This window comes from Delphinapterus leucas, chromosome 5 (genome assembly GCF_059928025.1).
Source record: "Delphinapterus leucas isolate spDelLeu-1000000601 "Yukka" chromosome 5, BTC_Dleu_Yukka2, whole genome shotgun sequence".
Taxonomy (NCBI): domain Eukaryota; kingdom Metazoa; phylum Chordata; class Mammalia; order Artiodactyla; family Monodontidae; genus Delphinapterus; species Delphinapterus leucas.
Genome location: NC_143133.1, coordinates 110,318,612 through 110,345,567, shown reverse-complemented (window position 1 = coordinate 110,345,567; position 26,956 = coordinate 110,318,612). Strand labels below are relative to the sequence as shown.

General features: G+C 44.5%; 1 protein-coding gene across 3 annotated transcripts in view; it reads left to right on the top strand.

The window, feature by feature from the left end:
• The first annotated feature begins 1,745 nt into the window (after positions 1 to 1,745).
• The window catches only part of ARHGAP10 (Rho GTPase activating protein 10), a 335,363-nt gene continuing 310,152 nt past the window's right edge, over positions 1,746 to 26,956 (top strand). For all 3 annotated transcript variants that reach the window (XM_089912398.1, XM_022599764.3, XM_022599763.3), the window contains exon 1: positions 1,746 to 2,153. In XM_089912398.1, coding sequence (XP_089768524.1) covers positions 2,000 to 2,153 — 154 coding nt within the window. In that variant the 5' untranslated portion in view covers positions 1,746 to 1,999. The remainder of the gene's footprint in view (positions 2,154 to 26,956) is intronic.

The window sequence follows — 26,956 nt, the reverse complement described above, 5'->3', positions numbered from 1 at the left end:
TTTTTAAGGTTCATCACGTTGTAGCGTGCATCAGTACTTCATTCCTTTTTATTGTAGATGAATTATTCTGTTGTATGGATACACACATTTTGTTTATCCACTCATCAGCTGGTGGACATTTGGGTTGAGCCCACTTTTTGGCTATTATGAACAATGCTACCAAGAACAAGCATTTGTGTGGACATATGTTTTCATTTCTCTTGGGTATATGCCTAGGGAGTGGAGTTGCCGGCTCATATGCTAATTTCATGTTTAACACTTTGGGGAAGTGACAGCGGCCCCTCTTTATGAGGAAAGGTCTAGGATTTTGCCCAGAGGGTTGCATGCCTGTCAGTGTTTGGTTGTTTTGCAAGGCCCTCACTGTTTACACCCCTCCTGTTCCTGAGTGTCTTTCCCCCTTTTATTTGCCTCTTTTATTTTCTGCTCTGTAGACTCCAGCCCCCCAGCTGATTGTAGCCGGAACCAGACTTTTCAACGGGTAAAAGGTACTTGTAAAACATTTTGAACTCTCTGGAGGATGGCCATTCAAGTAATAATGTTTATCTGTGGGCTAGCCACTCACAGCGCTGTTTTGTAACGAAAATCTTATTGAGTAGGAGGCTTATTTAGCTTGTTTCTGAGGGTTACAGCCCTACAAAATGCCATCCAGAGCCTCAATTACCCTACTCCGAGTTTGAACGTTTTAAAGAATCACTTTGAAGTCGCTTGGTGACATTATTAGTGAACCTATATATGTAAACATATGTTGTGAGCCTGTAAAAATGTATGTAGAGTTCCTGGTGTGTGCCTGGCACATAATAATTGCTTAATAAACTGTTAGCTGCTAATTACTAAAAGTTACTCTAATGAACAATCGGGTTCTTTGAGGTAAGGCTTTCAATCATTTAAAATGTCTTAACATTTTGGGGACACATTTGAGTTGTTTCAGGACACATAGTACCCTTGTTCCACCTGCCCTGACAAATTCTCCTTTGATCGTCACCCCCGCCTCGCGAAAACCACAGAGAACCTGGCATTCGTTGTCAGGTGGTTATACTTAGCATAATAAAGATCGACTCTACCTACCCAGGCAAATTTAATTTGCTGAATACAACAGAACCCTTCCGTGGTTTAGATACCTTCTCCCCTCCCCCCAAGTCGTTCAGTGTGGATACACAGAAGAGTATGCTGCCCGGCCCATAAGAAAATGCACCCTACCCTTAAAAAGCTTTCAATCTAAAGTGGAGATTTACACGCATTCTACTTTAGATGGGGATCGAGAGTGGGGAAGAAAGAGCCAGGAATGCGAGTCCATTCACAGCTCAGGGTCCGTCCCGGTTCCATGAGATAGTTGTCCATCGTTTCCCCTAGCAAGCCAGACCTGAGTTAAGTCGCCCGGCTGCGGGGATTTACAGATGCTCTGAAGACGCCCCTTCCTGGCCCCGGTCAAGTTCCCCGCTTCGGGGAGCCGACAGTGAGTCACCCCGAAGAAGGGCGCTAAGAAAAGGGGAGGCGCCCGCGCCCGGAGGAGAGCCGCGGGGCGAAATTCTAGACCGAGGAAGCCTCGGAAGGAAGAGGAGGGGCCACTGCGCGTGGGAAGAGAAGAGGCGTCTGGGGGGAGGAAGGGAGGGAAGGGAGAGAAGGAAGGAGGAAGGCGGAGGAAAGAGAAGGGGGCGAGCGGCTAGCGCGGGAGGGGGCTGGGCGGGAGGCGCCGGGGCGGGGCGGGGCGGGCTCGCGCCTCCGGGAGGGCGTGCGGCGCGGGGGCCGGGCGGGGCGGGGCCGCGGCGCCCGAGTTTAGGCGGGGGCTGCCGGGATCGGAGCTCCGCCGGGATCTGAGCGCCGCATTCTCGCTCGCCTCGGCGGCGCTGCTCAGCGCGGCCGGGCTCACCTTCGCAGGGCATGTCTGCGCTGCTCTCGCCGCGCGCCTGGGACTGCTAGCTTCTCCGGCGCTTCCTGCGCGCGGGGCCCCGCACCTGGTACCGAAGCCCGGCTCGCGCTGTGCTCGCGGACCGCCGCCGTCATGGGGCTGCAGCCCCTGGAGTTCAGCGACTGCTACCTCGATAGCCCGTGGTTCCGGGAGAGGATCCGCGCCCACGAAGCGGAGCTGGAGAGGACCAACAAGTTCATCAAAGAGCTCATCAAGGACGGCAAGAACCTCATCGCGGCGACCAAAAGTAAGTGGGGGCGCGGGCGGGCTGCGGCGCGGCGAGGCCGGGAGGAGCCTCTCCCGGAGGGAGACCGACCGTCCGGTGCCCGGGGCCGGCAGCCAGAGGATCTGGAGATTGATCCGGGACCCGGAGGCCCCGGGGTCGTTCCTCCGCGGCTCCCCGAGCAGCCAGGGGCGAGTCCCCTTTCCCGTCCCTGCCCTGCGCGGCGGCCGAAGCCGGGAGCCGTGCGTGCGAGCGCGCCGCCCGCCAGCCCCACTGCTCCGACCCGGCTCCTTGGGTTCCCCGCTGGACCCCCCCGGGGCAGGTTCTTTTACCCCCTAGAGCTTATCAGTGTCTCTCCCGAAACAGACACATAAGTTTCACGGGTCTTGTCAAGTTCTTTTGAGAGATCACAAGACTGGGGATTCTTTGAAAACCTGCTGGGTGTTGAATTGTTCAGAAGGCCCTTAAGCCATACGCTTTCCGTGTCATTTTCGGATCGCCTGCGACAGTCTCGTCTCGGGTCCCTTACTGTGCTCAACCCGAAAGTCCACCTGGCGTTGTGCTGCCTTCCGCACATTCCTTCCCTCCTCCTGCGCCGAGGACGGTTCAAAGATTGGGGCTTGTGAGGCTGTGCAGACAGCCTGCCCTCCGGCCCGAGCGAGCACTGCCTGCAAAGAGGGAATTTCACCCCGGTCAAGCTTAATGCTTTCCTCCCCTCTCTTCCTCCATCTTTTAACTCGGAAGTGGCCACACAGGAGAACACAGTTAATTAGTTGATTATCTGAAGAGTCTTTCTAGGAGGGAGGGGGCCTGAAATTCGTGTTGAAACACTGAGTTGGCTGGAAATGGGGAGACATTAGCTTGAGTGAGGAGCTGCGCAGCCTGACCACACCTGTAACCCCTAGCCGGTTCTGAGGAAGCCTGTGAGTGCTCCCTTTTCCCAATTAAAAAGACCTACCCGTATAGCAGACTGGGAAAAATGCCCCGTGTCATCCCTCCCCCGCTTTTGCATTAAGGAAGATGAAAACATACTGAACAGACTGTCTCAGGTACCCAGCCCAGTGCCTATTTGTTGAATGAATGAGTTGAAAGAAATACGTCTTCATGGGTAGAATTCAGTGAGCCAGCTCTGTAATTTTGGAAGCATGTCCCACGACTTCTCTGGATGTTGTCCGTGGTTTCTTTTGCCTCTGTGACCTCTTTGGTGTTGCAAAACGAGGACTGGGAATCACTTTGTTTGGGACATGTGATTGGTGGGCATATTTGGTTGGTGGCTCTCCAGTGCCTTGGCATTGGGTATGTGTGTTGGGATGGAGGTGGGGAGGGGCTGTAAATATGTAGGAGTGAGTGGAGAAAGGAGGAGGAGAGAAGGGTATGCGGTGCCTGTGTGTGTGTGTGTGTGTGTGTGTGTGTGTGTGTGTGTATGTGTATGTGTGTGTAGTGAACATCTCCCTCTGTAGCTTGGTCTTAACTAGCGTCACTGGGTAGGGGAGTGCCCCTTCTCTCTTACTGGCTGTAGCAGCTCCCTGTGGGACATGGGGCATGAGGAGGGAGGCTTCGGTGTGGAGAGAGGTAGATGGCAAAGCCAGTTTGGCCACTGGTAGAAAGCTATTTATGTGACTGCATATTCGCTCTTCTGCCAACAGGACACATGCCCGGTGTTCCAGCAGCAGTTAGTGCACCTGGGGGGCCAGCTGTCAGCCTTCCCCTTCCAGAATGTAGACTTTCTTGAGTTTACGAATTGGCTCCTTACTCCGCTTGATTCTTGTCCTTTACCATAGGAAACATAATTTATGCTCAAAGAAAATATCTTTTCTCGTTGTGTGTAATTACCTTAAATTCTTTTCCAGAGGAGGACAGAGATACAGTTTTAGCTCACACGCTTGTGGCAAGTTAGGGGGACCTGGCCTTTGCCCAGCTTGCCCTGTAGGTAAAGGTTGACGTCGAGATCCTATCAAGACTAAGAGCCCTGGACATAAGTCAGGACGCCTGGGTGTAATTAGCCTTCACTGTTAAAGCCTGGCTACAGGACAATTGGACAGGTCATTTTTGTGTTCAGTTTTTCTTGTCCTACTTCTTAGAGGCATCAGTAAGATTCTGCAGTGTTTGGAAATGGCGTGATTAGGTCATTTGAAATTGCAGTCTAGGTCAATCGTTGGCCTAACCAGTTGAGCTTTTCTATAACATCTGAGAAAAGCTCAAGAGGTCGAGGCAGGACCTGAGACCGAGGGGGAGCTACAGAAGGGAACAATCAGCTAGGTCAGACTGATTATATTTTCAGATGTTTTGCGCTTTGTTTTGCAAAAATGGCGTTTTGCACATTTTCAGAATTGCGTGTTTAAGTGATTTCTGCTTTTAATTGCCCTGTAAGATGCCTCCTCCATGCGCTAAATACATGTTGGATTTATATAACTTTGATGTCTTGATGCTTTGGTTTTTTTTTAAATTTCTTAGTCGTTTGGGAATGCGTAATCTCTGAAAATAATGAAAACATCCCTGCTACATTTCTAAATACACAACTGACGACCATATTGTTACTTCCGTGTAGAATGTCTTGATGCTTTGAATAATCCACAGATATTTAAAGAAGTTGGAGGTGACTTCTGGGGGACCTGAAAGTTTATTGCTGAGTTCAATTATGTAGCGATCAGCAAGTATTTAGCATCTACAGTTTGTTAAATATTGGGCTTGAGACACAAAGAGGAAAGAATGTAGAGGCCCTTGTCCTTGAGGTTATTGTCCTATAGTTGAATTCAGTTCAATCTAGGGAACATGTTTGCTGCATGCATTGTGCTAAGTTCTTGAAGAAGTGAAGGATACACAGACACACATATTAAAAGATTCAGATGATTCAGTGGCAAGGTTTCTAACTTTGACAGAAACAAGAGTATGTTGTAGGTTAGAGTGGAAGTTTGGGAGCTCATTGGTGTTTTAAGGAAGGGATAGAACCTTGTAGAACCTTGTCAGATTGGAAACAGCTGAGAAGAAACCAGCGCCGCCCCCCCCCCCCCCCGCCACCGTGTCTGAAGAGGATGAGAAGACCAGTTTGGCTGGAATGGCGATGATTTCATTTGGGGGAGTAGAATGAGATTCATGGAAAGGTCAGTTTCAGATTGTGGAAGCCATAAAAGTGGGCTTGGAATGTGGGCTTTATCCTGTGGAGAATCACTGACATAATGGGAAAGAGATGGTTTAGAGGCTGTGTATGGTATCTGTCCGTGTGTCAGGTGATTTTTGGAGATAGCAGTGGGGCTGGGGAGGGGCTGCGGAGTGAAGAGTCCAGGACCACTGATTTATGTGGTGGATTTGGAGATCATTCTCTCAGTTCAGTGGAGCCTTTGTTTAAATGGTTTTATTAGCCCTTTTTCTTTTTTCACTCCTTTCCTAGAATAATCAGTGTCTTCTTTCAGTACAGTTTAAACTTTTGTGAGCCTTTCGTAGGATGTCTATGTAGTTGCAGTTGCTTATGATTCGTAGAAATGCATAGTCTGTTTACCAGAAACAGCAATAAGCTATATATACTTTTCTCATAAATTTTACAATTAGGTGTTCTTTTTCTTTTTTAATTTATTTTAATTTTTGGCTGCGTTGAGTCTTCGTTGCTGCGCGTGGGCTTTCTCTAGTTGCAGCACGAGAGTGGGGGCTACTCTTCATTGCAGTGCTTGGGCTTCATTGCGGTGGCTTCTTTTGTTGCAGAGCACGGGCTCTAGGCGCATGAGCTTCAGTAGTTGTGGCCCGTGGGCTCTAGAGCTGGCGGCTCAGTAGTTGTGGCTTAGTTGCTCTGCGGCATGTGGGATCTTCCCGGACCAGGGCTCGAACCCGTGTCCCCTGCATTGGCAGGCAGATTCTTAACCATTGCGCCACCAGGGAAGCCTCAATTAGGCATTCTTGAAAGAATATGTTCTGTTCTAGAGAAGGAGAAGGATGTTAGTGGTGGCCAGGACCAAAACTTGAGTCTTTCAAGTCTTGGTTTTGGTACTTCTTTAGGCCTTGATGTTTAATGATTTTTGCCTTGTTTTTCTCAGGACAACATAAAAGTTCCCTTTTGCTGTCTTTGTATTTATTCCAGAAACATGGTTCACGTGGTAATTCCTTTTGGAGAAATTTCCCAGGTTGCTCTTGCATGGAAACATAGGGAGATTCGGAAGACTTAAAAGAATTGCACTTTGTAAACTTCAGCCTTGGTCTCCTTATCTGTGAAATGGGACTGTTGCATATAGCCTTGAGGATTGAACCACATGTGCCAAAGTGTTTTTATTTTTGTTTTTGTTTTTTTGAGGTACGCGGGCCTCTCACTGTTGTGGCCTCTCCCGTTGCGGAGCACAGGCTCAGCGGCCATGGCTCACGGGCCCAGCCGCTCCGCGGCATGTGGGATCTTCCCAGACCGGGTCACGAACCTGTGTCCCTTGCATCGGCAGGCGGACTCTCAACCACTGCGCCACCAGGGAAGCCCCCAAAGTGTTTTTAAAACACAAGTGTGAAGCGGTTGTGTAGGCTTTATTGTTTGCCCAGCTAATATTTTTTTCTGACAATCCAAATTTTGTTCAGGTGTCTACACTCTTTCCCAAGTGACTCATAGAAAGGTGATTAGGTATAATTCTGATTAGTCTGACTCAGTCGTTCGCAGTCCTGAGCATGGCTGACCGTTAGAATCACCTGGGGAGCTGTAAAAAACCATGCAGTTGGGATTGAGAAACACTGAACTCTAACAACTCAGCAGGGTAAACCTATTTTCTGGGCTGGTAATTGGATAAATGAGGATGTATCTCAGTTCTGACCAGTGAGACATGATAGGAAGTCTGCTGGAGACTTTGGGAAAGGTTTTCTTTTGTGTGAGAGGAGACTTGTAAAAAGGGTTCTAGACTCTTCTGTGATGTCTGGTTGTGTTGCCTGGAGCTGCTTCTGCCATCTTGGGACGGTGAGTGGAGCTCAAGGTAAGGACTATTGGAGCAGAGAGGTAACTGAATCTGGGTTTTTGATGCGGTCATGGAAGCCACAGATGGTTCTGTGCCTGAAGCCTACCTCTGCATAGCTTGTTAAATGACATAAGCCAGTTTGAGTTGGGTTTTCTGCTACTTTACACCCTGATTTTGTGGGGTTTTTTTTGACTGCACCACGCGGCTTGTGGGGTCTTAGTTCCCCCACCAGGGATTGAACCCGGGTCCTCGGCAGTGAAAGCGCAGAGTCCTAACCACTGGACTTCCAGGGAATTTCCAACACCCTAATTTTGATGGAGAGATATAATTGTAAATTTTGGGCTGATGCTTCGGTTAAGTGGAATTTAGAGAGGCATGGAAGTGAAATGATATTTAAATTACAAATATAATTTTACCCCAGATGGACAAGAAGACTCATCTATATTCTTTGCCCCAAAGAAATTACTGTGGACCCCCTACATTTCAGGGCATCACTTGGGGGTAAGTCTTCAACTCTCACTTGGGGTCTTACTAATGGGCTGGTCTCTAAAGCTAATGTAGATTTGCTGTGAAAAGATTTCCTATCTGGCTGGAACTGGGCTGTGGACCCAGAAGGGCTCTAAAAGCTTTCATTGCTTTACTCTCTGCAGGTGGTCCTTGTCTCCATTTAGAGTAGTTCCAATTGAGGGCCCTCCACCAGCTGACCCTGTCTGTATGGAACATTTGCTGGGTCTGTGAGTCATCTGCTGTTGTGAGTTTTCCTGCCACATTGCCTTTTCCCTGCCCTCCCATCTACTGGGGTTCCTTTGACCACCTCCTCTTCACTCTGTTTTTGAGGCGGGGGGACCAGAAGCATTGTGGACTTCTGGAAGAGGGAGAAGGCCCAGGAGGAGGGCATTTTTGTGTTTTAACGTTTAACGTGGCTGATGAGACAGTGTAGTAGAGAAGATTAAGAGCATGCTAAGGCGCTGCCTTTCATTCACGCCGGAAACCTCAGTCACGTTGCTTAGCTTTTCTGTATCTATGTTGTCCAACAGAAAATGGAGATAATGATACTGTCTGCCATGTAGGGTTGCCAGTTGGGTTGAATGAGTTCATACGTGTAAAGCATTTCAAATACGCCCTCAAACGTGAGCAATCATGATGTTCTAAATTGCAGGTATATGTTTTAATATGCAGGTCCTTTTCTTGCCTGAAAGAGGGATGCTCTGGCCCAGTGGCTAGCGTCTAACTTTTTAGCGCTCATTACCCCTAAGAATGTATTTGTCCAAATCATCGTGACCAGTGACCAAGAAGAAAGACAAAGTGGTCATAGTCTGGTAAGGCTTCGAAAGTTTAAATGTAGCTCAGTATGCTGGAAAATCTGGCAGGTAAGTGGATGAATCAAAGCTAAGTGGTATCTTGGGAAAATACGTCCCAGAATTTGTTTCTGAGTCACAAAGATCTGAAGATGATGTGGAAGGTGTCACTAAGAATGTTGGAAATCTAGCCCAGCCGTCTGCAGCTGAGACTTGAACAGGCCTCTCATTCAGGGGATTGCTAAGAAAGCCAAAGAAGGCGGGGAGAGCTCTGACCAAGGAACTGGGATGACATCGTCAGAGGCTGGAACCTGCAGATACTTAAAATTGCAATGATGCCTTTAGAAGGTATTCACTTTAGCGTTTAACTTGCAGGAGACCCTAACAACCTACCGGACAGTGCTTGTAGCTGCTGTGGGAAATCTACCAGGAGAAACACAAGGCAGCCAGAGACTGCCCAAAAGAGTTGTTACGTAATCCTCCTATTTTCTGCAAAACGATACTCAGAGCCTCCTGGACAGATTCCCAAAGAAGCTGTTTTGAATTCTGACTCCAATAGCTATTTATCACCTTATGATTTTGTGTTTTTTGGGGAGGCAAGACTTATGAAGGAGGTAGAAATGTTGGGTAGTCGGCTAGGTTACCATAAGTCATGCTTAAGGTGATTGCTAACTGTATGTGGCAGTGACTAGGTCAAGTGTTTACATCTGACCATAGTTAGTAACATCTGGTGTCTTTTCTCACTTTTTAAAAGTTTGGTGTTAGAAACGTAGCTATGAACACATTGCTTTATGGGATTCAGTATGGTCTTGCATTGCCTTTGATTCTACATCTTGTTTAGAGAAAACTCATTTAGTCAGGTTGGCTTTCCTTAAGGATTTGTAGGAGAGTGTTTAGAAATTTGTAGATAATAATTCTGATTAAGGGTGTCTTGGATGTTTTACTAGGTTACTTTTGAAAAAAATATTTTATTTCCTTCGTGGCACAGATCAGTATTTTATTTTGTTTTAAAATTTTATTTGTTTTGGCTGCATTGGGTCTTCGTTGCTGCATGGGAGCTTTCTTTAGTTGCAGCGAGCGGGGGCTACTCTTTGTTGTGGTGCACGGGCTTCTCACTGCGGTGGCTTCTCTTGTTGTGGGCTCTAGGTGTGCGGGCTTCAATAGTGGTGGTGCGCAGGCTAAGTAGTTGTGGCACGTGGGCTCAGTAGTTGTGGCTCGCAGGCTCTAGAGTGCAGGCTCAGTAGTTGTGGCGCACGGGCTTAGTTGCTCTGCGGCATGTGGGATCTTCCTGGACCAGGGATCAAACCAATGTCCCCTGCACTGGCAGGCGGATTCTTAACCACTGCGCCACCAGGGAAGTCCCTACTAGGTTACTTTTTTTTTTTGCGGTACGCGGGCCTCTCACTGTTGCGGCCTCTCCCGTTGCGGAGCACAGGCTCCGGATGCGCAGGCTCAGCGGCCATGGCTCACGGGCTCAGCCACTCCACAGCATGTGGGATCTTCCCGGACCGGGGCACGAACCCGTGTCCCCTGCATCGGCAGGCGGACTCTCAACCACTGCGCCACCAGGGAAGCCCTAGGTTACTTTTAATGGAATTACATTTCAGAGACAAATAGGCAATCACAAACTACAATCGAAAAATGTTATTTAAAATGTATATGTTAATGATTTTAATAATAGCTAACTTTTATTTATTTTTATTTTAAATAAATTTATTTATTTATTTACTTTTGGCTGTGTTGGTTCTTCGTTGCTGTGCTCAGGCTTTCTCTAGTTGTGGAGAGTGGGGGCTACTCTTCATTGTGGTGGGCGGGCTTCTCATTGTGGTGGCTTCTCTTATTGCGGAGCACGGGCTCTAGGCGCACCGGCTCAGTAGTTGTGGCTCACGGGCTTAGTTGCTCTGTGGCATGTGGAATCTTCCCGGACCAGGGCTCGAACCTGTGTCCCCTGCATTGGCAGGTGGATTCTTAACCACTGCGCCACCAAGGAAGTCCCAGCTAACTTTTATTAAGCATTTACAGTTTGCTTTACTTTGTGGTAAATTCTATTATTTAATGTGAAGACTTCCTTATTGAGGTATGTTGTTATCCACCCCATGTTACAGATTTAGAAACTGAATTTAGAGAGGTTAGCAGCTTGTTCCAGCCACACAGTTTGTCAGTGGTGGAGCTGGAACGAAAACCCACATTTGTCTGACTGCAAAACGCTTAACCACAACAGTAAGCTGTCCCTGTAAAGAGATGTAAGTGCGTTCTTCTGTTAGGGGAAGTTATTACGATAAATCCTGGTTATCTGGCAAGTGTGTACATTTCACAGTCTGGTTAGGAGACTCTTCTTGTTAGCTCAGCCCAAGGACCGTGATTTAAAATTTAAGGCCACCTGGATGGTTAAATAAAGCTGATTATTAATTTGTGCAGTAAGTGTAGATATTCAGAGATTGGGTTGATTTAGGATGAATTACTAGATGCAGACGTCCACTCAGAAAAGTATGATTTCCTTTCTTCAGTCTCTCTCCCTGTCTCTCTCTTTTTTTTCTTTTTTAGTTCCCCAACCACAGATCAAACCCATGCCCCCTGCAGTGGAAGCATGGAGTCTTAACTGCTGGACCGCCAGGGAAGTCCCCTCTCTTCCTGTGTCTTAATCTTCATCTCTCCCCCTCTCTTAGTGTCTCTTTTACTCTCCATCCCTCATCCCACCCTTTAGAAGAGTAAATTTTAATTTTGTTTTCGTAATTTCGTATTAGGCTTTTTCCTCTACAGAAAATTTGAGTTGTTTTAGAACTATAAACCAATACAAAGAATCTCATAGTCATCTCTGTATTTGCCTCTCAGCTTAGAAATAAAAGCTTCCTGTCTGCCTCTTCCCAATGGCACCCTTTCTAATAGAGAACCTGTTCTTTTCCCCAAGAGGTGCAACTGTTTCAAATCCGGTGTATATTATTCCCAGACATTTTAATACATCTGTACACATTCCTGAATAATAGATAGTATGTTTTGCATGGTTTTAGCCTTTAATGGATTCATATACTATTTGTTTTTCTGCAGTTTCTTTTCTTCCCTCAAGATACTTGTGAGATTTATCCATGTGGACACATGTAGCTCAATTTCATTGAGTTCAACCTCTTTTTCCTACAAGTGGCATTTGAAAAGACTTGGTTAATTGATGGTATGTAGATGTTATATAAAGAACTTAAGATGTTTCATGATGTACCTTATTTCCATGCATTTTTTTGGATTGTGAAACAATATATTTAGAGAATTTATTCAATATAAAAGCCTTATAATTAATTTTATAAACTTTAAAACACTAGCTTTGACAACAGTCTATAGATCACGAATCCATAAATTTGAAAGACATTTAATAAAAGTTCTGTTTGATATTTAACGTTATCAGCTTGGCATGGGTAATCAGAGCAAACGAGTTTAACTTTCAGGATTGGAAGAAATAAGTGGTCTGAGTCACAAAAAATCTTCAAGGGCCTTTTTGCCTCCTTGAAATGAGATTTCCAGTGTTAGCGTATAGAGAAGAAAATGATATCTTCATAAGCACAGTGCTAGTGAAGGACTCTGGAAGCCGCCAGTCTAGGTAGGTCAGATGAGCGTGATTTTTAGGCAGGGATTGGTTGGTATTTTGTGATAGGCTTCTATGCAGACAGCCTGTTGACTTAATTACCCTAATGTAGGAACATAATTTATAGACTTGGCAAGGGGATGCTTTTGTAATGAGAAAGCCTCGACACCCCGACACCCTTCTCTTTAAACAAACAAGCAGGCACACCGAAAAACCCCTGACACTTTACATTCGAAGGGCAGGCATCTCTCTTAAGGCCCAAGATCTGCTGGGACCGCTGCTGGATGCTAGGCCTGCCTCCCTGGTCGGACCAGAATTTCCTCCCTGTGTTTCCTGAGGAAGCTGTTAATCCTATACCACTAGATATTTCAACAGGGAGTACGAGTTCTCCTCCTTCGTTGCCCGGTTCACCGCAGGCACTGTCTGCCCTTGGGTCCCGAGGTCCCATCGTCGTCCGGTAGTGAGTCGTGATGAGGTGTGTGGCTGGAGGAAACATCAATTTGGCTGGGAGATGTCACCTTTGGTCTGAATGCTGGATATATTTAAGACTCTCTTAAAAAAAATTTTTTTTTTTTTTTAATCTCTGACTATAAAGTTAGCTGCTTCACTTATGAGGTGACCTTGGGCAAGTTACTGAAACCCTCAGTGGCTAATTTTCTGTTTCTTTGTTAGTCAAATGGAGATACTAAGAACTCTATCTCAAGGGGTAGTGGTATTTAATCCTCATGTTACTTACTAGAAGATCTTAGAACTCTCCCTGGCCCGTGGTAGGTGCCGTAATTATCATCATTATCACCACCACCATCATCGTTGTCGGAAGAGCACTGTCCTGGCTTCCTTTGGTTGAATTTGAGTACAGCTGTGGCTTTACCCGTAGTGACAGTAGAAGTAATCTGTGCACGTGTTCTTGCCTCTCTTTGAAGCTAACCATGTTTAGAAGTGCAGGGATGGTGTAGGCCTCTCATTTATTAAACAGGAGAAACCATCTGTAGAAATCCAGCATATTACTGAAGATCTTTGCTTGAAAGTTTTGGAAACAAAGCCAAAAAAAGTACAAGGGAGCAGAGTGTCGTTGATGTGTTGTTACTTGTATTTGAGAATCTGGCAGACAGCACTTCTGTCACTGTGACAGTTTTGTTTTTCTTTTGTGAAATGCAGGTCAAAGGCAGCACAGCCAAAATATTAAAGATCATGGTCTTTGAAGTTACATCTACTTACTGTGTGACCTTGGGCAACTTGCTTAACTTCTTTGTGCCTTAATTTCCTTGTCTGTGAAATGTGGATAGTAATTTTATCTCCCTGAATGTTGCTAAGATTAAATTAGTTATTTGTAAAGCACTTAAAAAAACAGCCTGATCCATAGTGAGCCCTGTATGTGTTCGTTAAGTCTTGGGAAAAAATTTGTAAAAATCTGTTTACTATATAGTCTTCACTGTGATAATCCCATGTACGACAGTGGGGGAGAGGTGTCATCCCAAGTCATTGAACTCAACCTATTGTTGAGTTGCTAGAGGATTAGCAGTGAAAAGAGACCTTTTATATATCCGTGCAGAAGTTAGAGTTCTAATGGGGAGAGAGATTAATTAAGCACTGTCATTCACACCACTGAGTGAGAATGGAGAATGGGATGCTATGGCCGTAGTTAACAGGACTAATTAGTTGAGGGGGTCAAGGACAACTTCAAGAAATTGGTAACTTCTATGGGACTTCCCTGGCGGTCCAGTGGTTAAGACTTCGGGTTTCCAGTGCAGGGGGCGCGAATTCGATCCCTGATCAGGGAGCTAAGATCCTGCGTACCGCGCGGCATGGCCAAAAAAAAAAAAAAAATCTGAGACCAGAAGGAAGGCAAGGAGCTTTCCGCGCTGAGGGTAAAGATGCTCCGAGCACAGTGAAATGCACACGGGAGGCTGTGGAGACCAGAGCCAAAACATGTGTGGTTGCAGGAGCCACACAGATGGGTCCGGGCGGGAAGAGGGGGCTCCGGAGCGAGCAGGCGCAGTGTTGGGAAGCCCTGGTGAGGCCCGCCTCAGGGTCAGGGACTTCAGAATTTATTCAAAGCACAGTGGGAAGCCATGGCGACATTTTGAGCAGGGGGTTGGCATCATGTGAGTCACATTTGAGAAAGGCTTCCCAGACTGCGGTTTGGGAGAATGGATTTGAGGACAGCAGGCCTGGAGGGTGGGTCCTCACTCACCCAGGCCACAGACTTTGGTGGAAGAGGCAGATTCTCCAGGAGTCGGGATTCAGAGGCTGCGGGCTTTGGTGGGTGCTTGGGTGTAGGGGCCGAGGAAGGAGGTGTCCAAGACGATTCCTGGGCTCCTGGCCTGGGCAGAGAGTGCTGGGCGCTGAGGTAGTCCAGCCAGAGGAACGGGTTTCATGGGAGTGAAGATGTGTTTTTGGTTTGGCCTGTGTGGAGGCGGAGGCGCTTCTGGGCTACCCAGTGGATGTGTTCGGGAGTTTGTTTCTTTTACGAGTGGAGTTTGTTTCTTTTACGAGTGTGTACTACAGAACAGGGAACAGAGCTGAAGATTCTGGAGACACAGCATAGAGATAGGAAATGACACCAGGCAACTGGATAGCAAACCAGCTGGAGAGAAAATGTAGAGGAAGAGGCAGGGTGGCTTAGGGCAGATCCTGGAGAACAGAACTTTTAAGGGATGGGTAGAAGAAGAGGTTGATAAAGAGATTTGACAGCGGTAGCCATTGAGAGGGAGAGAGGGAGGGGGTGGGAAAGCCCGGAGAGGGTTTCACAAGTTAAGGAGAAAGATTGTTCCAGAAAGTAGGAGGGAGCAGACAAGGTCATGCTACAGAGAAGTCAGGTCCCAGGAGTCCAGATGACACTGCGTTAGCAAGACAGTGTCATTGGCACTCCTATATATAAAATAGGTTACTAATAAGTACTGTATAGCACAGGGAACTCTACTCAATACTCTGTAATGGCCTATATGGGAAAAGAGTCTAAAAAAGAGTGGCTATATGTATATGTATAACTGATTCACTTCGCTGTACAGCAGAAACTAACACAACATTGTAAGTCAACTGTATGCCAATAAAAATTAAAACAAAACAAAACAACAAAAAGACAGTGTCATGGGTAATGAGTGGGAGATGAGTTTGTGGCACGGCAGGGATGGGAGCCTGATGGCACAGGGTGGAGAAGAGGGTGCCTGGAAAATACATGAGCCTGTGGTGCAGGCATTTCTCCCAAGCTGTTGGCTAATTGGTGAGATTTGAGCACGCCGATTTAAGTGTCCAACAGAGAGGAAGAGGTGGAAGATTCAGGGAATATTCTAGCATACACAGGGCTTCTGAATAGCATAGAAGGTGGGATTCAGATTCCAGGTGGAGCGGGGGGGACACATCTACTTCAGTAACAGAAGGGGTGGAAAGGATGGGTGCACACCCGGGTCCATTTGTAGCTTTGTGTCAGGACATTAAGGAAATGAGGAACCGATGGATTTATTTCGTCTGTGAGGTAGACAGCAAGGTGGTTTTCAGTAATGAATTCTGTTTTAATTTCTCCCTTACCACATTCTTTTTCCGCTTAATAAGTAATACATGACTTGTAAAAGTTTTGTCTGTTTGAATCGGGTGGGATGGAATATAGATGTTAAAAGAGAAGAAGTGGTGAGAGGTGAGTGGGGAGAAAAAGTAGGAATAAAATGTCTCGAAAAACAGACTTGGGACTTCCATGGTGGTCCAGCAGTTAAGACTCCACGCTTCCACTGCAGGGGGCGCAGGTTCGATCCCTGGTCGGGGGAACTAGGATCCCACATGCTGCATGGCATGCCCCCCCCCCCCCCGCAAAAAAAAGAAACCCAAAAAACAAAAAGCAGTCCTCAAGACACCAAGACATGCGTCTATTTCAAAGTTTGTTCTGCCGGCACTTCAGGTTGAATCCTTTATTCAAACAATCTTTAATCTTTAATCTTGGTTTTTTAAAAAAATATTCAATGAAGATGGCTTTTTTTCTTTTTCACTGAGGGACACTGCTAATGTTTCGGTTTGCTCTCAGTGGAATTGTGCTGGTTCTCTTTGGATGTTTGCAGAGAAGCAGTTTCTCTTGGCAACATCAGAGAAGAGATTCCAGGACTTCAGGTTCAGAAGAGAACCTATAAGAGTTAAAGGCGTAGCCATTATCAGTGATCTAAACCAGAGGTCCCCAGCCTTTTTGGCACCAGGGACTGGTTTCGTGGAAGACAGTTTTTCCACGATGGGGGCGGGGATGGTTTTGGGAAGACTGAAGCCCATTACACTTATTGTGCACTTTCTTTCTATTATTATTATATTGTAATATATAATGAAATAATTATACAACTCACCATAATGCCGACAGGAGGCGGAGCTCAGGCGATAATGCGAGCGATGAGGAGCGGCTGTAAATACGATGAAGCTTCACTCGCTTGCCCGCTGCTCACTTCTTGCTGTGTGGCCCAGTTCCTAACAGGCCACAGACCAGTACTGGTCCATGGTCCAAGGGTTGGGGACCCCTGCACTAAACATATAATATCTTTTCTTCCTCTTTTCTAGCTAACTACTTAGTTAGGTTCCAACTAGTTTAAGAAACAATTCATGGCTGTCCTCTTCCCTCTGGCTCCGGATGCACTGGCTGTGAGCACCTGGCACCTTCAAGGACAGGAAGCATGCAGACTTTCAAGTTCTTCACTGGGAGAGATTCTAGGACTTAGCAGAGGAGTTCATAGCCTGTGTCGCTACAGCTAGAGTTGGTGGCCTGTTCTTGTGGAAAGCAATAGGACAGGGTTCAGATTAATTCTGGTTTTTTTTTTTTTTTTTGACAGTTCAGATTTTGGCATAAGACATCCTGCATATCCTCATGCATTGCCTTCAGTTGCAAGTGAGAGAAACCCAACTAAAACTAGTTGAAGCATAAAAGAGACTTTCTGGCTTGCATGAGTGAAGTCTTGGGAGTGGGGTTTCTTTGGATACACTGGCATCCAAGGGTTCAAGCGATGTCATCAGGTCTCTCTTTTTGCATCGCTAGCGTTTCCTGCAATTGGCTTGACCCCGATGGGCACTCTTTCCACAGTGGTGATAGCTTAAGGTTACTTACATCTTTCTCATTGCTCTGGGGATTCCAGAGAACAGTGACTCCTTTTCCTTAGAGCAGTTGTTCTCAATCAGATGGTTTTGTGATGTCCTGGAGACACTTTTGGTTGTCGTAATTGGGAGGTGCTGCTGGCATCTAGTGGGTAGAGGCCAACGTTGCCATGTGGCTGAACACCCTACGATGCACAGGACCAGACACTGCACCCCACCCCCCACCCCGCAACCTCCCAAGAACGATCTAGCTCAGAGCTAATTGCACTAAGGCTGAGAAACCCTGCCTTAGACATAGAAACACCACATAGTTTATATCACAATACTTTGGGGGGTAAAATTACGCTGGGACCACAGGCATAAACTGGTCTTGTCCTGGGTGAACCGGAACAGGTGGCTGCCCTCTCTGAAGGCCCATCAGTCCTGGGTCACTTGTTCAGCCTGGACCCATCACTGAGTGTGGCAGATGGGATGCCTTGGCCAGCCTGAATTGCATGCCTACCACGGGGGAGAAGCAGGTGACAAGTGATGTCTGCCTCACCGGAACGCCAAGGGTCCCAACAAGGGATGTGCAGAACATAGAATAAAGCTGTCTAGCGTGCAAGAGAAGGTGCATTTTTTTGAAGCTTCCTCTAAGTTCTTTTTTAAAAAAATTAGTTATTATTTATTTGTTTTTATTGTAGTTTTACAATGTTGTATTTGTTTTTTTCGATTCTTTTCCCTTATAGGTTATTACAAAATATTGAGTATAGTTCCCTGTGCTCTACAGTAGGTCCTTGTTGGGAACACGGATTTCGGAAAGCAGCTTTACTAGACCTGTTTTTGTCCGGGCCTAGGGGCCACCTGTGGCAAAGGACTCCGTGAGATTAGCGAGTCAAGATAAGGAAGCCTTCTCTTTTTTCCTGTTGTTCGGTTGATTCATTTTAACCAAAATAGGGAAGGAGGGGAGAGGTGAGAGGGTGGAAAGGAAGACTCTGGTCTGCGCAGCTCGTCTGGATACAACATCGAGGTTGTTGATTCACTGCAGTGCTTAGTGTCTGTGCCGTACAGTATTTAACCTCTGAGCTATGCAGTAGCTCAGACGCTTGTGATCATTGTGGAAAAAGCTGGAAATAGTTAACGTTTATAACATCTTAACTTGTTAGAGTTCAAGAAAATGTTTTAAAAACTAAATAGTGATTTTATGGCTTAATTTAGATTTCTGACACAGTGTTCCTGTTTAATTTTGGAGAAATATTGTGAAGAAAAACTGATCCTTGTGAGTGTAATTCATCTGGCAGAGTGGATTGAGTAGTTTTACGTTCTTTTTCCTTTTAAACAAACAAAATATTTGAACAGAAATGAGAGCAGATTTTAAAAATTTCTAATTTTCTGTATTCCTGGCTTGATTTTAATTTTGAAATCAATTGGGAAATCCTATAAGCACCTAGAAGAGCTGTCCAAATAAGTTTATTTTCTTCTGAAATTGTATGATAGTCCCTGGAAATGCTTTCCTTGTCTCTGTTTTATTGTGTATGCTGGATAGTATCAAAAGCAAGGATTCAAAAGTAGGTAAGTGACCTGTTTGGACTGTTTTCTTTTCATTCATACTGTAGGGGAATTGAGATGGTTAAATTAAATACTTACGATGTGAGCTCTGAAATCTTTTAGAATTGACTGCTAGGTCTTAATTGATATTGTCTAAAAGGCTTGCAAATTAACCTGGTAATGAGCAGTCCTATGTCCAGAAACCGGATGTATCACTTAACCACAGTTAAGTTTTTTTGTTGCTGTTGCTATACGATGGTTCAGTGCCTTTTGGCAGTGTCTACAGGGTGTCTGTAGGACTGATTTATCTTGACAGTCATCGGACCAAAAAGGTTTTAAAAAGTGCTTCTTTGTCCAGAGAACAAAGAGGCAACTTTAGTAAAGACCTTCACGTTTTGTGACTTCGAAGCTTTCATTTCCAAAAGCTTTAAAGCTGAAAGTAGAGCTTTGAGTAAACACACTTCCTCAGTTTAATGTCTGCGGCGAGAGCACAGCAGAAGAGTGGAGAGGGAGTCGGGTCCATGGTGGCAGCTGGTGCATTTGACCTTTGGAGGGCACCTTGGAGTGAAGCCTGCTAGATTGTGGCATGGTGAACCCAAACCCAGAGTTTATATTAGGAAGAAAATTTGGAATGGAGTGGAATGCTCCTTTAGCTCTGTGGGCTTACGTGTGTGTGTGTGTGTGTGTGTGTGTGTAATCTAATCACACTTTAGATGTAACTAAACCATGTTTATTATTTAAGAAGCATCAGTGATGATTCCTTTAAAGTGTAAAGTCATCTCTCAACCTATTTTTTTGTGTATGTGAATATCCATTTAATTTTTTTCCTTTTATTATTGAAATATAGTTGACTTATAATGTTTCAGGTATACAGCAAAGTGATTGTTATATCAGATTCTTTTCCACTATCGGTTATTACCAGATACTGAATATAGTTCCCTGTGCTACACAGTAAATCCTTGTTGTCTACCTATTTTATATATAGTAGTGTGTATCTGTTAATCTCATACTCCCAATTTATCCCACCCCCTTCCCCTTTGGTAACCATAAGTTTGTTTTTGATGTCTGTGAGTCTATTTCTATTTTGTATATAAGTTCATTTGTATCCTTTTTTTAGATTCCACATATAAGTGATATACGATTATCTTTTTCTGTCTGACTTAATTCACTTACATGATAATCTCTGGATCCATCCTTGTTGCTGCAAATGGCATTATTTCATTCTTTCTTTATGGTTGAGTAGTATTCCATTGTATACATATACCACATCTTCTTTTTCCATTCCTCTGTTGATGGACATTTAGCTTGCTTCTCTGTCTTGGCTATTGTAAACAGTGTGTGAATATCCATTTTTCTGTCTTGGATTTGGTTAAATATAAAATATCTTCAATCTGAAACAGCAATGAGTAGATTACTACAATCTCAAATTAGAAGTGTTAGATTTTATTTTCATTTGCCTCATAATCTACTTATAAGTTTAGCTATTGGTAAACATTATCTGAGATGTACTAACACAAAGTTTAAGTTTCCTAGAAGTCATGATAATAATAGTGGTTGTCGTAGAAGTAGCAGTTAATAGGGTTTTAAAAATTTTTATTATTATTTTTTAAACCATGTAAGGGGACAAACCTTTACATTAATTAGCATTGACTTCCCACAACCGTCCTATTTGGTAATTACTCTGACAGGACACACCATTTTGCAGTTTAGGAACCTGGGTTTAGGTCGGTTAAGTTACTTGCCCAAAGGGCACTTGCCTGGAAAGCTGTGTGGCCCCCGCCTGTTTCACACTCTCTGAAGCCTTTAGTTTTCTAGAAGAGCATATATTATTGCCGTTGATACCGTATGTATTTCACAAGCTTTGTTTGTGGTAGTATCTTGTGTAAAGCCATGGGGGAGGGTGTTATGTCTGTAGAGCCTACTTTAGGAAATTTAAAAATTTTCCATGCAGGTGATAGAAACTTCCTTTAAGCTATTAAAAGTCACAGGAAAGGAAGTCATTTTCAGATGATCTGGAATAGTGGCTGTATGATTCTACTTGTATTGCACAAAATGAAAAAGAGCGCTGTTGCTTGCTTTTTAGCCACAGCAGCATTTAAAGAGTAACGTCATTGTTAACGATCCAAAGGGCTCATTGGGTTTGAATGGTGCTGACAGCTTGTTACGCCATTTTCAGCCTCCATGTCTTGTCACTGATAGGCAAAGGCCTGTAGGATTTATCTCTTTAAAGGAAAACACTTTCCTTTGTTTTGCGGAATGGATGCTTTGCTGTCAATGTCAGTTTGGACCCTTGCTTAAATTTGCTGCTTATTTTATGTCCCCAGACTGTACTGCCGTTTAATTTTCTTCGCAAATAGCCATTCCCTTTCCCTCTAGATGTATTTTCATTCTTTCTGCTGATGATATTCTGAATCTATTTACCGTGAAATGAATTTTCTCCTGGTTTACCCATGAGCGACCTGCTATCCAGAAGGTTAAGAATTTTGCCCAAAGTCGTATGGCGAAGGCAGAGACAGTGTTAATGAAGACATTGTAGTTAGGTTTAAAATATTTCAGATTCTGTCTGATCTTGAATTTAGTAAACCTCAGTTTCCATGTAGAAAGCTGGAATTTAAGTCCTGCAGTGCTGACTCACGTGGAGCGGGAACGAATGCCCAGGCCTCCTACTCTACAGCTGAGGAAGCATGCCCCACGTGTCCACCTAGATACCTGCTCTGTCCCGTCTGTTGGTTTCATGAAGCTCATTTGGTAGTGTTGAGTCTACATTGAAGTCATTTTTCTTATCTGTATGTTTGCAGCGTTAATGAACAAGTAATGAGGAAATCCTATGTAAAGGGTGACTTTTTTTTTTCCCCCTTTGGAAACCAACTGTTTTCATGATGCTCACATCATATTCATGTTCATCAAAAATTTAGATCCGGAGGAGAGAAAATACAAGGTCAAAGATCGTTACAACATGCCAACAAGTTCTTCAAAGTAGGAGGCTTGGAATAAAGCCAATTCTGGTCCCTCTAATAGAGTCCTTATAAAAGTTCCTGGCTTGACTTTCACTATCAAGTATTTTGCACATATTAATTATGCTTATGTGTCCTTCCATTGAGATAAGTGGTACTGTTCCCAATTCTCTGATTTATAGGTGTGCATAAACTAACTTAGTCCCAAAGGAAGCTATGATTCCATACTAAGCTTACCCCAATAATATATGCTGGTTTTTTAAAACATCTTTATTGGAGTATAATTGCTTTACAACGGTGTGTTAATTTCTGTTGTATAACAAAGTGAACCAGCTATACGTATACATATATCCCCATATCCCCTCCCTCTTGAGCCTCCCTCCCACCCTCCCTATCCCACCCCTCTAGGTGGTCACAAAGCACCGAGCTGATCTCCCTGTGCTATGCGGCTGCTTCCCACTAGCTATCTGTTTTACATTTGGTAGTGTATATATGTCAGTGCCACTCTCTCTCTTTGTTCCAGCTTACCCTTCCCCCTCCCCGTGTCCTCAAGTCCATTCTCTATGTCTGCGTCTTTATTCCTGTCCTGCCCCTAGGTTCATCAGAACCATTTTTTTTTTTTTTTTTTAGATTCCATGTATATGTGTTAGCATACAGTATTTGCAGCTCTATTTACAGTAGCCAGGACATGGAAGCAACCTAAGTGTCCATCGACAGATGAATGGATAAAGAAGATGTGGCACATATATACGATGGAATATTACTCAGCCATAAAATGAAACGAAATTGAGTTATTTGTAGTGAGGTGGATGGACCTAGAGTCTGTCAAACAGAGTGAAGTCAGAAAGAGAAAAACAAATACATGCTGTTTTTAATCTGAGATTCATAAGGCCGTTTGAAGCAAATCCTCAGCCCTCAACCATTTAATCATTCCCATGAGTAAGAGCGCTTCCTCCTGACACCTCCTTTGAAGGTGAAGTAGAGAAATTAATGAGTTGGATAGAGATGATGTCACATTGTTTTGTGGTTGGGACATCCATTCGTCTGCTACGACTGGTCCTAATAAAGCCTGAACATTCCTAAAAATGTCCTGCCCCTCACCTTGCTCCTGTTCCGCATTTCGGTAGACGCTCAGCCCCTTGAGGGCGTTGTCTGATTTGGGTCCCCAACTAGTGCCAAGGACTGTGCCTGGCTCTCAGGTTTTGGATTCATACTTGCTGTGTAGATTCCTGTCTGGCTCCTGGCATGTTGGAAGCCCTGGAAGTGCAGAGGTTGGATGATACCAGTAGAGAAGCAGACGAGATTGTGAGAATCCAGGGCCTCTGATGGCTGCCCTGTCTCCGAGCTGCTGATGGAAGGCGGGAAGGGCCTTTTGTAACTTTGGACTACCATCTGCCATCTCAGCTCCTCCGCAGATTCCCGCCAGGATGCTTTACATCTGATGAACAGTCAGAATCAGACCTCTCGGGAGGTGAAAGTGGCTGGAGTCTGGTTAGAAGGTTGTTTTGGCCTGAATTGAGTTGATAAAATTTTCAAAGCATGAAGAGAGGCCTGGGAGGAGTTAGGGTACATTTGGGACAGCATTCAAATTCTGTTCAGGGTCCCAGACTGCCTCCACATGGAAAGAAAAGCTCAGGCGTGGTTAGTAGTTTATTTCTTTTGGCTGACTTTCTATTGTCCTTCCTTAATGACTGTTTATATTTAATATGCTGCAAGTTGTATATAAGTTTCTGTTTAGTCTGTCTCTGTATAGAGATAAATAGCGTGGGTGAATTTTTGCTGTTGTACATGAGTAAAGAAGGGTGTTAATGTTTCATTTGTTTCACATCAAGCAAAATAACAGAACAAAGACAAGTAAAAATAGCGATGTGGCCACACAGTCAAGTTGTACTTCTTTTATTAGATTTAATGGAACGAGGTCCCTGAAGGAATGTTAAAATCTGTTCAGAATAACTTCCAAACGTTCCCAAGCAGTAACGATAAAATACGAGGAATCGTATTATTGATGCAAAACCAGAGCTGTGATATTAGAAGTCCTTGTTATCTTAAGAAGAACAAAATGTCATGTTTTTCCTTATTAAAATTTTTTTCTTACATAACCAGCTCTGTGATAAACTCAGTCTGGACGTTCTGTGTTCATGGCATTACTTCTCATTTTATTTCTCCTAGAAAACTGTGAGGCATTCCATCCATTGGATGCTTTGTACTCGGGAAGGGACCTCGGCCATAGCAAGGGACCCCAGTACTGTGTTATCAAAAAGAGAGAGGGGGCTCTTTTTGAAAACAGTGACATCACTGACCTTTTCTTTGGCAAGCTGCTGATAAAATATTGTAGGGAGTAGCTAGCTCTCTTTTTGCTCTTGTAGACACAGTAAACAGAGACTGGCCTCTTTGGCTTTTCTTACCCTTATTATAGTGCAGGTGATACTTTTCTCTGTCTCCTAGCTTTAGAAGCTAGACTATCACTAAAGAAGGTAGGTGTGTGGGTGTGTATGTAGTACATGGTGAGTCAGCCTCTGTGGCTGTTGGCTGTGTATTTTGTCCTTGGTTTATATTATGTTTTTTTTCTTAGCTTAATCTAGATTTAAAATTTTCTTTTTACATTGAAGTATAATTGACTTACAATATTGTGTTAGTTTCAGGTGTACAGCAAGGTGATCCAGTTATACATACATATCTATCTAGTTTTTTCAGATACTTTCCCCTTATAGGTTATTACAAGATACCAAGTATAATTCCCTGTGCCATACAATAGGCCCTTTATCCCATTATGTCTTGAGGAGCAGTGTGTCAGTAACAACTGGCTGCATGTTACAGAAAAGCCAGTTGACAGATGTTGACCTTGTTGGTTGGTTGATTTTTTTTTTTTCCCCTCCCATAATAAGTCAATAGTTGGTGGTTCCTGGCTGGTTTTCAAGGCTGAGGAGTCTACAGGTTTTGTAGCCTTTTACTCATGGTTTGCAAGATGGCCTAGCCATGACACCCCCTTTCTAGGGGACAAGAAAGAGGAAAAAGAACAAAGGGGGGAAAGTCTGTATCAAAGGCTTTCCCAGGAATCTCCTATCAGCTCCCGCTCATAGATCATCGGCTGCACCATTCACGTGGTTTCCCCGTGCTGCAAGGAAGTCTGGGAAGGAGTTGTTTGTAGTCCAGCCTTTGTTGCAGAGAAAGGCAAAGGAAGAGAAGATTGGAATGGCTGTTGAATGAGACAGTTTCTGCATCTGCCAGAAGCAGGTCCAAATTCTAGTGCTGAGGATCTTCATAGTGTTTCTCCATTTAACGTCACTTAATCAACAGGTCGTCACAGAGCACTGTTGATGTGAGCTGTATAGTTATTGGTCTTAGTGAGCCAGAGAGAGATGCTAATGGATAATGTGTTGTTTTATTAGGATTTACAGTCTAGTTATAGAAATGTAAAACACGTGAAAGAAATGGTTCTGGGAAATTAAGTGCTATGTTTTCTCACCAGATGGTAAGAAGAGGGACCTTGATGGATACCTGGTGTAGTTAAAAGGGCTCCATGGAGAAGGTAGAATTGACTGGGGATGGGTGGATGGGACGGATAGAGGTGTCTGGGAAAGGGAAATAGCTTGAATACCCAGGGTTATTTAGGATGTAGTGCAGAATATTAGGGCCTGTAGGAAAGATGAATGTGGCTATAAGTTCTGCCCTAAAACAAAACCAGAGAGTTGTGGTTTTGGAGCAGGAAATAAGGAGGTAGGCTGCTTAAGGAAAAATGATCAGATACTCTTCTGTGGGAGCAGGTAGAGCCTGGGGCCAGGGAAGCCCATGAAGTCCTGTTCTGCTCACCTTGAGGACAAGGGCCATGGTCTAGGTTGGTGGCAGTGCCTTTGGGGAGGGAGCCCAAGGGAGATGAATGAATGAGGCCAAAGGAAAGTTAGCAGGACTCACTGGCTTCTTAGATTTGCTGAAAAATCTAAATCAAAGATAATATTTTCAGTTTGGCGCGCTAGGAGAAAATTAGAAACCAGAACAAGAAAGTCACTGGGAGCACAGGGCAGTTTGGTTTTGAGGCAAAGGCTTTGTGCCCCAACTGGTCTTCCCAGTCTCTGCTGCTCTGTGTTCATCATCTTGATTTCCCTTTACCAGCTTCCATCCCTGTAGCACCGATAGCTTCTGTTTATTCACAGTTTCTGCTTCCTCCAAATGTTGGCTAACTCATGGGCTGCTTCTTTGAGTGTTCCCTCAGCCTCACTGTTCCTATACTCCACGTCTGAGTTCATAAGTCAGCTTCCTAAGGGAATGTGGTTGGCCCAGCTAATTACCATTGTTCTTGTTTGGGGAGAAGTTGTCTGGCTCTTGGGAGGTCACTGGCCAGCCTTTTTTTTTTAAATTTTATTATTATTTTTTTATTGAAGTATAGTTGATTTACAATGTCGTGCTAATTTCTGCTGTATAGCAAAGTGATTCAGTTTACATACATTTTATATATATATATATATATATATATATATACATACATACACTTTTTTTTTTTTTTTTTTTGCGGTACACGGGCCCCGCACTGCTGTGGCCTCTCCCGTTGCGGAGCACAGGCTCCGGACGCGCAGGATCAGCGGCCATGGCTCACGGGCCCAGCTGCTCCGTGGCATGTGGGATCTTCCCGGACCGGGGCACGAGCCCGTGTCCCCTGCATCGGCAGGCAGACTCTCAACCACTGTGCCACCAGGGAAGCCCCAACACACTTTTTTTTAAAAATATTCTTTTCCATTATGGTTTATCATAGGATATTGATATAGTTCTCTGTGCTATACAGTAGGACCTTGTTGATCCATTCTGTATATAATAGTTTGCATTTACTAACCCCAACCTCCCACTCCATTCCTCCCCCAACCCCTTCCCCTTTGGCAATTCTTTGTTTTCTGTGTCTGTGAGTCTGTTTCGTAGATAGGTTCATTTGTGTCATATTTTAGATTCCACATATAAGTGATATCATATGGTATTTGTCTTTCTCTTTCTGACTTACTTCACTTAGCATGATAATCTGTAGTTGCATCCATGTTGCTGCAAATGGCATTATTTTGTTCTTTTTTATGGCTGAGTAGTATTACATTGTGTATGTGTGTGTATATAAATATACACACACACCACATCATCTTTATCCATTCCTCTGTGGATGGACATTTAGGTTGTTTCCATGTCTTGGCTCTTGTGAACAGTGCTGCTCTGAAATAGGGGTGCATGTATCTTTTTGAATTGTAGTTTTGTCCAGGTATATGCCCAGGAGTGAGATTGCTGGATCATACGGTAATTCATTTTTAGTTTTCTGAGGAACCTCCATACTGTTCTCCATAGTGGCTGCACCAATTTACATTCCCACCAACAGTGTAGGAGGGTTCTCTTTTTTTCCACGCCCTCTCCAGCATTTGTTGTTTGTAGACTTTTTAATGGTGGCCCTTCTGACTAGCGTGAGGTGATACCTCATTGGCGTTTTGATTTGCGTTTCTCTAATAATTAGTGATGTTGCCTATTTGGCCAGCCT